The following is a 12435-nucleotide window of genomic DNA, read 5'->3' on the forward strand; positions in this document are numbered from 1 at the left end:
CTTTATTCCTTTACCATGTGCCTTTGAGAACCTTAAAGTACTTCCATGAATACTATCAACAGAGATTTTAAAACACCCTGATAGACAAACACAACCTCTTTTTCTACAGCTGGGGACAGAGACCTAGTGGCTTGCTCAGGAGCACATAAGAACAGCCACCCTGTGTCCTAGTCAGGCTTCTCAATAGGCCCCTCTCCCTTCTCTCAGGCAGGTTGAGTGCAGGATGAGGAAAACTCTGTTTCCACAAACTATTTCAAAGGCTAAGATCCCACTGATTTTCAGCATGCATCAAACAATACGACAGACATAGTTTTAGCATCAATTCTCCTGCACTGTGACACGCCATCATTAGAGAAATAATATTTAAATTATAATCCAATTACATGACTGTTACTTGTTAAACCTGATGTCATTAATCCTCTAAAGAATCTTGACACTCTCAGTTATGGTTTAAGTAGTACAATATGCAAGATTCTGAACAACCTATGGTGAAATAGTTGAAAATAAATAAAAAGTCATTCTGGCCACATGTAATTTTTAACTGTGCATTTCACTGTTTCATGTATCAAACACAAAAACACTGGATACAGCATCTCACATACAACAGAGCCAACACAAACTCTATCATCCTTTAACATCTCTTCTTCCTCCCATTTGTCTAAACATTGGTGTATAGTGCTGGTTTTGGTGACCAAAGTATCCTTCCCCCAGTTACTATTCTGGAACAACCAGAAGCCTTGTGTAAGTCTCTTGAATACTTCAGGGGACTTAAAAGGAATTATGGTGGAACCACTGAATCCTGGTCTGAACATCCTGGGGTTCAGCTGACAAGGAGCAGAATTTCTTTCCTTGCCCAGCTGCTGATAAGCCATGCAACCACTTAAAGCTTCCTTAGGGGCTATACCCTCTCCTCCCTGTTCTGCTAGTCCCACTATGGTCATTTGAAAAACATATTGTTCAAGTGCCCTATTTGATTACTAATTGTTCTTAATTTGGTCAATGATCTTTTTGGAGAATGGTTGTCTTTTGAGACACCAGTCAAGCAAAGTGGTATGTTTGCACAGATTTCCAAGCACAATCAGGTCCTAAATACACTGTATTTATTTCCTTTACTTAAGCATACACCTATGTCCTGGTTTATTCCATTCAAGGAGTTTGTGCAAGTATTTTGCACTTAATTCTTTATTCTCTTTAGACCCTTATCAACATTCTAGTGTATGACTGAAATATATGCAGCAGCCAACTGCAATGTTGCAGATCAAAACAGATGACTCAGGAAGGGTGAGGAGGGGAAGGAACAGAAAAGAAGATAACTTCTTTTCATTTTAAAGCAAAGTTAATTTTAAAAATATTTGAAATGTAACACTTCCTAACTCATGTCTCATCTGTAGTACATTGCTGTGTGCAAAGTTCCCATTCCATGCTTTAAAACTTAAATGTTACCAATGAAAACCAAAAGTAACAACTATTGAATAAACTCTGTGGCATTTTGTAAAGTTGGCTCAAGGCCCTGGCACCTGTGGTAGTCAAATTATAAACATAGTTTAAAGCTTCAGGGGGCCTTGTGTGTGTACTTAATGGTAAAAGAAATTAAATTTACACCTGCTTCCTATTAGGCATATGAAATTGCAAAAAGTGTTTGTCAACCTACTTAGTAATGAAGTTTGATGCCTGTCCTTTCTCCAATTACTATGGTACTGCTGAAAGTTAGAAACCAAATAAAAATTATGAGAAAGTGGACTGCATTTAAAAAGATAAACACCTACTCAAACCATTTTTCATGTAGTCAATTCTGCTGAGTCACAAACTGCAGCACTGGAGAATATAGCTGCATTCTTGGCTTTTAACTGGGGAAGCTAAATTAGTTGGGTAGGACCCTTTAACAGTCTGTAATGAATACAAACACATGAGCCCTCCAGAGGCCAATTCTGAACCTGCAAACTCCTGTCCCCTATTGCCCTGTGGAGGAAAACACTGGACTAGAGAAGGAATGTCAGAAGGCCAGCTGGCTCATCTCACCAGCCAGGTTCAGTGCCTGATGCTCAGCGGCAGGTCCCCACTGCCACCTACCCAACCCCTCTCCTTCATCAACTTGGGTCCAATTCCTGCTAACTTATATATGGCTCTGAGAAGCCAATGCACACCCCCTCGCTGAAAGAAGGGTGCAGATAAAGCAAGTGAAGGACTGGCTGAAAGCTTAACACTTTGGCACCTTGGACCAATTCATATGTGAGCACACTGCTGAAAACCATGTGAGCAATGCTTCAGGATTTCAGGGGCAATGCTAACCAAAGTCACGTGTATCTGTTCAAGCCTTACATTTTCTTGTAGTAGTTCTGGTCTGCCAAAGAAACGAATATGTAATTGTGCTGTAATTACCTGCATGGCTTTTCTTTTAAAGAAAAAATTATGAGATTAGCCATTCTTCCCAATATATAAATACCATAATAATTTAGTCATGCAACATTTCTGCGATCTGCTGAATGATTTCTTTTGCTGGATCATTTTCCTTCTCTGATTGTAGGCTTTTTGCTTTAGAAATATAAAACATCACTAAGTAGAACTCAATGTAAATTTAAACATGGAAAGTAATGACAGTGTGCTACAAAATCTTTATCATCACAAATTACAGTTATTTGATAACTAACTTTAAAGGTGTCACTATAGTCTTGCAAATAAAAGAATATTAATTTTAAATTCCTGTGTCTATAATGGACAAAATCTACCTATATTACATATGAACAGATCACACAAAAGTCAGGAGCACTCTGAGCATGCAGGCATGATGGTATAACAGAATTCCAAGCCTATAGCACTCCACTGAGGTCAATGGTTCCCAAATGCCCATGCACATTTTCTCCTGGACTGGGCCTACCTTACATTCATTCTTCCCAGGTTGCCAAATAAATCCTTCACTGTCACCATTTTTACTAAAAAGAAATGTGTCAACCACTCCTTTATTTTTATTATATCCTATAGAATATGTACCTCAATACAAAAATATTTTATGTATTGCTGTATGGCATTATATATGTTTATATTAATTGTCCAATATACAATATGAAGGAAAAATAGATGTTACCACTCTTTTTGTCTATCTAGGAGCTTTTTTTGCATGCACAAAATAATCTGAAATACCTGACTAAGTGAATTTCACCTGTATACTATCTTTGTCATATTGTAGCCATTCATAAAAACCAGATACAAATTTCCACATACCTGCTTGTCAAATGCTACCCAAGCAGGAAAGTTGCTTCCCATCCCTTCAGGAAACACGCTGTATGTAGATTTCAGCTTCTGACCAGGTAATGGTTCACCTCCTATTCCAGGTTTACCTTCTCCAACCAGCATAGCAACATTATTGCAGTAACCCCAGTGCTGTGACTTGTGGAACTTTTCTTTCCCTATCTGTCAAAAGTTTGGAAGAAAAAGAGAAAAAAAAATCTGTGTGTTTGTTTTTAAATCCATTAATTAAGAATTAACTGTCCAGGCAAGGGGGATTAATCATGTCAAAGTTTCTCTATAATTACTTTTAATACAGAGTCTAAAAACCTGTAACAACTGGAATGCTGCAAGTGAAGTGACATATTCAGTGGTCAATTTGCCAACCTTATGGATGAAAATGGAAAAATATTCCAGTAATTTACCCAGGCTGAGAGACAGGATGATACTGGCTGTTTTCCCCCCACCTCCTTCCTTGCAACAAGGATTGAGGCATGTGGTGGAAAGAAGCAAGCCACCCCTGAGAACTGCTGCAAAAGGTAGAAGGGAAAAACCTTTTCTATAAATCTCCGGAGGACAAATGGAAACAGTTCAGGAGTACCCAGAGAACAGCCTGCTCTCATTACTTATGTCAAAGATCTTATTTACGCTTGCATCCCCAAGTGCAAAATAAATAGCTCTATACTAGGGAATACACTTGAATTTTAGAAGGTTGGATCTGAATCAAAAGACAAAATATTCATTCTGTCTGGGCTTATTCCAAAGCAACGTCTCTGTAGAGACTTTTTTATATTATTACTATTTTTTCAGGTAATTAAGGATGGAGTGTTTAAAAAAATATGCACAACCAACTGCAAAGGAACCCATCTTGCCTAGTCGCATTTCTTGTCTGGGGCTGAAGATGGTCTTAAACCAATGCAGAAAAGCCTCTGGCCTCACATGAGTGTCAGTCCTGCCTGCGGGAATGTCCCTCCTCAGAGCTGCCCGCTTTGCTGGCCACTTCCCTCGAACGGAGGCAGCTGGTGTGAGCTGCGCTCAGGCAGCAATCCCCTAACGACCCCGCACATCAGTCTCACACGAGAGGCCAGGGAAATAGGAAAAGCCAACAGAAAGCTCCACTAACCCTTCCTCCCATGAGCAGCAATCCTGACTCGTCAGCTCCTCTCGCTCTGCTATTCCTCCCTTCCTTGCCCTCTCAAATCCTGGAAACACTTTGTCTGGGAAGGGAGGGGGGGGGGCCCTGGGTAGCTGCACCCCAGCACACCTAGTAAGGGGAGCTGGAGACTACCACAGCTGTGCCTTTCCTCGGCCTGGGACTGGGTGAACATGAGGGAAGATGAGGCTGAAGGGGGAGGAACTGATGTTATGGGTGAGCACGGAGGCGGCCCTGAGTAAAGGAAAAGGCTGGACAGCAAAATTTTTCATCGCAGCACCAGAGCAGGTATGTCAGTAAAGTAGCAGAGGGACAAAACTGCCTCCCCCACTACACCTGAAATTCTGGGCATCGCTAATTATCACATGCATATATTTAAACCATTACACCCCATAAAGGTGTAGACAACTCTAAGTTACTATCATAAATCAAAAAAACAGTACAAATAATAGTTTTTAATTATGGCAACATTCAAGTGCTCCAAGATAACGTAACACACGCTCAGCACAGTAGTTGTGGAATCAAGCACAAGCAGTGAAGCAGCAAAACCTGAAAGTAACCAAGTAGTTACTTCATTCTGCCAATAGGAAAGAGTGAGGACTTTGAACGGCAGCAGCTAACCAGCATCATGGCTCATAACATTCAACGCTTGTATATACGAACTACCGCACGCTGCAGGTTACAGTCTGAACTGTTCACCTGCCTTGCGGTGCTCTAAATCCAGTGACACAGGATGGAGAGCTGCCCATGATACTAGCAGCTCAATCACTGCTTTAGCTTAACCTTGTCTTAAAATCCATTTGCATACCACCTTTGAAAGGATGGTGGTATGCAAAATAATAAATGACTTACTACTTTTACAAATTATTATTTTTAATACCATAATAAACAATGCTTAGGTTAACAAAAGCTGGGCTAGCCAGCACCCTTTGAAGCAGTCATTCCAAAATGAGGTAAGGTTTGCATCCTGGGGACAGTAATGATCAAGAGTAGGGAAGCACTTCCCCAAAGAAGATATTTCAAAGGTAAGCAACGTTTTGAATTAGAGGTGAACAAAATGGGCACATGACAAGTATCATAGTTTAAATAATAATACAAAGGAAAAAGGAAAAAAAGAAGTACTCCTGAATCATATGTTTATAACTCAAGAATAAGGGTTACTGAATAAAAGAGAAAATCAATAAAAAGAAATACTTGTTTGTGTAATGACTAGTTAGTCCACAGGCCACCCTGACACACAGCATTGCTCAAGCCAGGAATTTAACAATGTTAAAGGAGAGATGCATATGTGCAAGGACTAAATGCCCAAAATAAAGTATTTCATATCAGCACATATTTTTGAGATCTGATATAAAATACAATGCACAGTGTAAGCACTGACATCTCGGCATTAGGAGCAGATCTTCATGTGTCATCCCACCCCTCCCTCGAGAAGTGAGCACAGATGCTCTCCTGGTACAGGCCTCTGGAACAGACAGGAACTCAAGGGGTCTGCCACCTGCTTTGTAACACATCTGCACTTGGGATGGTTTCCACCCTCTTCTTTGGGTGCTACTGAGCCACCCTCTCTTCTATTTCTTTTTTTTTTTTAAAATAATTTTGTTCCTCAGATGATAAAGAGTTGGGGAGAGGTCAGAATGGAAGGGAGCTTTCTGCATTTATCAGTCCAAATGTGGAATAACTATAGTCAAGCTGAGTTTTAAAAAGGAAATTTCTAGGTAGAAACATCTGACTTACACTGAAGGTGCTATATAGAACAGATCCACTTTTTGGCACAGCAAGTATTTAATTATTTTCTCCCTATTACCAAAGCATGGGTTAGGGAGAAAGACATAGTTATCAAAGCACAGTGAAGGTGGCAGTTTTCTTGAGCAAAGGAAAACTTTTCATATCCTCAAAGCTTCTTCTAGAGCATCTGCTGTTCATCTGTTTCTGGGTTTTGGTGAGCTACAGTGTGGTAAAGTGTTCATCAAAGTAATCCAGGTTTGCTCCTGCTGGAAATTTTCCAGAATTTACGGATGAATTTGCAACATCATTCAGTTTGATGTGAAAAACACAGCCCAACAGCTGCAATTCTGTAAAGAATCTTTTGTGGCATTCTTGTAACTTTTTAGGGTTCAACAGAAACACAGAAAGACTATTTTCGATTCTTAATCAAATAATTACTTAATAGCCCCTTCTCCATGTAAAGCACCTAAATCCATATGCAAAATAATCTCATCTAAAAGTCTGTACAGTTATTTCTTAAAAAACCCAAACAAAACCAACAACAATTGAAGATCACAAAAGAAAAAAATGACATTTGGGAAACTTCAGCTAATGAACTCAAGAGCGCATCCAGCCTAAAATAGTGACAGAACATCATGTTACCTCCACAGTGATATTAAATGACTTCTAAAAGAAATCTGTATCAGTGCGGGGAAAGAGCTTTGCTGTGTCTGCTGTGCTAATGCAGCTAAACTGAACAGGCTGTAGATCTGCTGAACAAAGCTGGTCATTTTCTGTGCGGTGAGCCTGAAATAAATATTGAGGATACATTCAATAGTGACTAATGCAAAGGTCAGGATTCTCTGACTGCAGCTATCGGCTTTGCAAACTCAGCCACTGCAGTCCTTGGGGAACACTGCCTCATACTCCCTCCATCTTGCTCTTTAATACTCTGGTACAGAGACACAGCAAACTCATCAGGGAGCTGCACGTTTCAGCTGAGCCAAACACAACTGGAAATCTCTCACTGTGGCGGCTGGAGTGATGAGGGAGCCCTGTGACACACACTGTCTCAGGAGCTATGTGTTTTTAAGCAAGTCTCACAGGGAGTTATGGCAGAAGCTGCTGGTAGCAGTCTGGTTTTTTTCCCCGTATCCATTTTTAATTCCTACCTTGAGAACTGCAACTGCACTGTGGAGGTCCTGCTCAAATCCTGTATCAGGATGAACTGTGGCGTTTCTGAACTGCTCTAGGCTGCTGATAGTCTCCTGGTTGCTTCAGCAATGAAAATAAATGCAAATGCTGCACAGGGTGCCAGTCAAATTCATGTGACCAATTTTCCACTCTTTTGTCATCCCTAGCTTGATGCAGAGGTTTCAGTATGTTCAGAGGTGAAGTGGTACCATAAAAGGAGGAATATCATGTAAGGCATTGTTCCCAGTAACTCTGTGCCCCTCTAACACATCCCAGAACAAGGTACATCAACACAAACAGCCTGGATCAGTACAAGAAAGACATGGACCTGCTGGAGCAGGTCTCAGAGGAGGCCACAAAAACAATCAGGGGGCTGGAGAACCTCCCCCGTGAGGACAGGCTGAGAGAGTTGGGGTTGTTCAGCCTGGAGAAGAGAAGGCTGCAGGAAGACCTTAACTCTGGCCTTTCAATACTTCAAATGGGCTTATAAGAAAGACAAGGACAGACTTTTTCGTAGGGCCTGTTCCCATAAGACAAAGACTAATGGTTTTAAACTAGAAGAGGGTAGTTTCAGGCTAGATACAAGGAAGAAATTCTTTACAATGAGGGTGATGAGGTATTGGAACAGGTTGCCCAGAGAAGTGGTAGATGCCTCATCCCTGGAAACATTCAAGGCCAGGTTGGACAGGGCTCTGAGCAACCTGATCTAGACGAAAATGTCCCTGCTCATTGCAGGGAGGTTGGAACTAGATGACCCATAAAGGTCCCTTCCAACCCAAACCATTCTATGGTTCTATGACTCTCTTAGTTTGCTCTTACTGCCTGAGCTGACATAACCTGAAAGAAGAAAACAGATGGATATAAAGGGTCCAAAATGCAACACTGATGGGCAGCTACAGGAAGATTTGGGTTTGGGGCTTGTGAACAGACAGAAATCTGGGCAAGCGGGGCTAAGTAACAGTAGGCAGTGAAAGGGATTCAGGAAAGAAGGACGGTGAAAGAAGACAGGAAAGCACAGCAGGCAGGCTTACACAGAGGTTGGCAAGCACTCTGTCATGAAAAAACTAATGTCCCGTTTTGGCGCCAGTGATTACAGAGCAACAGAAAATACTCAAGCCAGGAAACACAGAGACAGTAACAGTAGCACAGTTGAGGGCAATTCCAAGCACCTGCAATAAACAAGGAAAATGAGGAATTTCTGCTGCACCCCTTAAGTTTGTAACAGCAACTGATATTCTCAAGGATGCATTTTCCCTCTGAGATCTATAAACTTATTGTCCATATCTCTGAGAAATACAATGCAGAATTGCTGCACAGAATTCTCTCTTTGAGAGGGATTTCAAACCTCAGGCAAGAAAATACACTTGCTGTATCTGACCCATGTGAATATGTGGTCCTCTTCATTATCTGCTGATATAAGGCAAGAACATCAATCTGGTACCAGAAGGGGCCTTTGAGAACAGGAGGTAGACCAGTAACACTAACAACGGAAGTAACGATGCTGTTGCATTGCAACCAGTGTCATCCCTGACACAGTCCAGGCTCCAAATGCAAAAATTTTCTTGCAGTAACAGAGAAAACCCGTTATATGCTATGTTTCCACCACATGCAGGATTAAACATGGTCATCAAGATCTGTGATTTTCTGTCCTGACAAACAGGCAATATGCATAGAACTTGTATGGACAAACCTGAAAACTTCATTATTGCACAATTTCAGTATCAGTGGGGGTCTGCAGGCAGAAGCCACAGTACCTAGGTCTCCCTATGGCTCTCAAACATTGGCTTCACTGGCAGACACAAAAGAATTAAGAAATTCCCCTTTTCAAGGGTATGCAACAGGTAGTAAATTTTTTGAAGGGGTAACCCACAAATTACGATCTGTTTATGAGAATAAAAAAATGAATAAACTCTCTAATGCAACAGGACAATAAATGATGTGTGAGTACCACATCCTGTCACTGCCGGGCAGGAAGGGCATTTCTCCAAAGCTGCCAGGACAGAGGAGCACCAGCCTTGCTGAGGGGCAGCAGCACTCCCAGCACAAGCTCAGCCCTCCCCAGCCTCGGAAAAGGGGCAAGGCCTGACTTCTGCCCATTAGCCAGCCCCCTGAAGAGCAAGACCACGCAGGAAGGCAGGAGGTGGGCTAATCTGTGCTCAAAATACCAGCCTGCTCTGTCATTAGATTGCCTCATCACCCACAGGAAAACATGACAGGCACTGCTGATGAGCAGCTTATCTTCAGACTTCTGTTCAAGGAACAGGAGGAGTCCTAGAGGAGATGAAGAGGGCACACAAACTACTATAATTTTTATTTTTAAAAGATTTGAAAAAATAGGAGTGGTTCCTTTTACTCTCTTTGTAGACAGCAAATATTTTATGTTGCTGAAGACTTCTGCCAGCCGTCATTCTTCTCCACCCCACCAAACCAAACATCAAACACGGCACTGCTTGTGCAATGCCTGTCCCTTCTATCCCTGCTCTTCATATAGCTCAGAGGAAACATTACCTTATGTTACCACAGGAACCACTCCAGCTGTTTTAAAATTGTCTATCACCTTTCCTATGTTTCCCTCCAGTCTCATGAGCTGCGATACCCAAGCAGCAAGATTTTGTCCCAGCTATGCAGGACCACAGTGGCAGCATCGCTCACAGGGATGTTGCTGAACTGGGCATGAGTCAGTTACAGTGAAGGGAAGGAAAAATAGTAAAACCCCGCCAGCAGCTGCTGCCTTCCGCAGTGCCGGCACCAGGGGTGGCTGCGAGCTTGCCCAGCCTCGCTGCCATTGCTCCTGGCTGGAGATGAAGCATTTCTGCTCCTGGCTGGAGAGGAAGTAAGCATTCCTGGTAAAGAAGGCTAGAAGTAATAACAATCGTAACGGAGGGGTAATACAAGAGCCAGTGGCTCTTGGATCCAGAGACCTAAGCACTGCAAAAAGATTTCTTACTTCCCATTTGCCAGCACTGTCCCTGCTGCCCTGAAGTTAGACTCCATGTCCCTAACTACCTTAAAGCTCTGATTTTCTGGAGACAGCCCAGCCACCTTATAAAACACATCCAAGGGAGATAAAATGCATATGAACTCCTCTTCCACTGCCTTTCGTGGTTGTGTATATGAGGCAGGTGGAAGCATTAGGGGCACAGAAAAGAGGATTGCAGTAGTAGCCTGAACAGTGATAAGAGTGGAATTAATACCCCATAATTATAAACCAAGGGCTGACAGGAACAGCAATCTCCTGTCCTCTGCTTGTCCTTCTTCAGGTGAGGCTTTCCTACTGTTGTTTCTGTGCAATAAGAGGTGTCGATAACAATGCTTAGAGTACTAATGGGTGAAAATAGTTCCTTCCTTTTCATTTTATCTATAGCAGTGACTTTTTTTTTTCCCTTTAAATATGCTCCTATTAGCCTCTCATTTGTGAAACTATATGAAAATAAAATTAAATCTAATAGCCAATAACTAAGTGAAGGTCAGAAATGCTTTTTAAGAAAGGCAAGTTACCAGTATTAACTCCACTATCTCAAGGACTGTCAAAAAGAGCAATTTGGGGCCCTAACAAGGGTATAACCATCATGTTACGATGTGACAAATGTGACTCCATTTTCACACTTTTAGTTCTCATAACACATATAAGCGCTCTGTGTACTACAGCACAGGGTGTGCAGCACTCTCTATATGTAACTCATCAAGCACCTGAAGTCAAACACTGTGCCTTTCTCTGAAAAAGGAGGCATCATGTCTATCACAAAGCCTCTTCACTGCTCCTGTGGAGCTCTGGAAACAACTTACTCCATCGTACTCCAAAACCAATAACCGCTATCAAGTTAAATTGAAATTTGGAGAACAACAAAGTCATGGATAACACTGAGCTGAGCTATTCTGCTTCCACTCAGCAGATACCAATGGTACACACCTATTTCAATGTCACCACTCAGCAGCTACCTCAAGTGTTATATACACAACCAACTCTTTACAATACAAATTTTAATTTGGCAAGAGACACTGAGTATTCACCACCAGACCCTTTTTTTTTTTTTCTTCTTCTAAAACAATGGCACCCAGCCTGCGGTTTGTGGGGAAGATGATGTCTGAAAGATCCTCACTGCTTGTAAACTGGGCTCATGCCGCAAGAGGTCCTGTGTGTGTGGACACACCTGTGCAACACTACACCAAGTGAGGCTGGGGAAGTCATATATTTCTATGCAATTTCATGCTCCCTCTACTAGCACCTGGGCAGCTACAATTGCATCTGCCAGTCTTGTTTTTTTAGAGAACTGCCAGAGATTTTACACTGGACTGCACTTAATGCAGACTGATTTATAGCTCATGAAGTGGGCTCCAGATATGCTAATAGCACGGAGAAGTCTGATATTGAAGGGGTACTGATGCTCACGGTATCAATGGCATTAATACTTGTGTCTTGACAATCATTTGCAAATTGTCCCTGAACTACATTAACACCTCCCTCATACAGTGGACCGTACTCAGGAACTGCCAAAGCACCCCAGCAGTCAGGATGCAGAAACAAGGGCTATAATGGCCACAATGTGTTCGTAGTGTGAAAATGGCAGATTCCTTCCCGGGTATTTTAACATTATTAGTAAAGTCTGCACTGCTTCCTTCGTCTCCTGAAGGCACCAGCTCCAGTGCCATGCCCCATCCTTCCTTACCTCCCGCACCATTTCACAGTACAGATTGTATTCAGGAAATGTCTAGCGATCCTTGCTGAACAAGTTTGAAGTAGTGATGGCAGCCTTTTCTTTTGTTTGCTATTGTAGCTCACGATAAAACACCATCTTATCTATCCACAGACTGCCATCGGTATTTAACAGTACCGGCAGCTCTGAGAGAACACATTAGCACCCCTAGCATTCCCCCGCACCCCACGGTTTATGGGATTTTGGCTTATCCCGAGGGGATCTGCCTCTCCCTGTCTGGCTTTGCCAGATGCAACCAGAGCTCCAGCTGCCCCTCAGCAGCCGCCAGACCCCCGTGTCCCGGATCAGCTGCGAAGTATTCCCACTGCCAGGGGAAAGCCGGCGGAGGTCTCCACACCGAACACCATCCCGCTTTCCACCTGCCGGGGAAGGAGAGGGGGGGAAAGGCCTGGCCGTCGGCTCGCCACCCCCGGGGCTGACTCCGCGGGGAGCGCCAGCGCCCCG

General features: G+C 42.6%; 1 protein-coding gene across 3 annotated transcripts in view; it reads right to left on the reverse strand.

Moving 5' to 3' along the window:
* Nucleotides 1-12435, reverse strand: part of EFHC2 (EF-hand domain containing 2) — a 64378-nt gene that overhangs the window by 51037 nt on the left and 906 nt on the right. The window contains exons 1-2 of one of the 3 annotated variants that reach the window (XM_026856020.1): nucleotides 4346-4383; nucleotides 3220-3408 (exon numbers count right to left, since the gene is read on the reverse strand). In XM_026856020.1, the coding sequence (XP_026711821.1) occupies nucleotides 3220-3408; nucleotides 4346-4357 (201 nt within the window). In that variant the 5' untranslated portion in view covers nucleotides 4358-4383. Of the gene's footprint in view, nucleotides 1-3219; nucleotides 3409-4345; nucleotides 4384-12435 lie in introns of those variants that run through there. The other 2 variants (XM_026856005.1, XM_026856012.1) reach the window with 2 other exon arrangements.

This window comes from Athene cunicularia (genome assembly GCF_003259725.1).
Source record: "Athene cunicularia isolate RWA chromosome 1 unlocalized genomic scaffold, athCun1 chr1_part1, whole genome shotgun sequence".
NCBI lineage: Eukaryota > Metazoa > Chordata > Aves > Strigiformes > Strigidae > Athene > Athene cunicularia.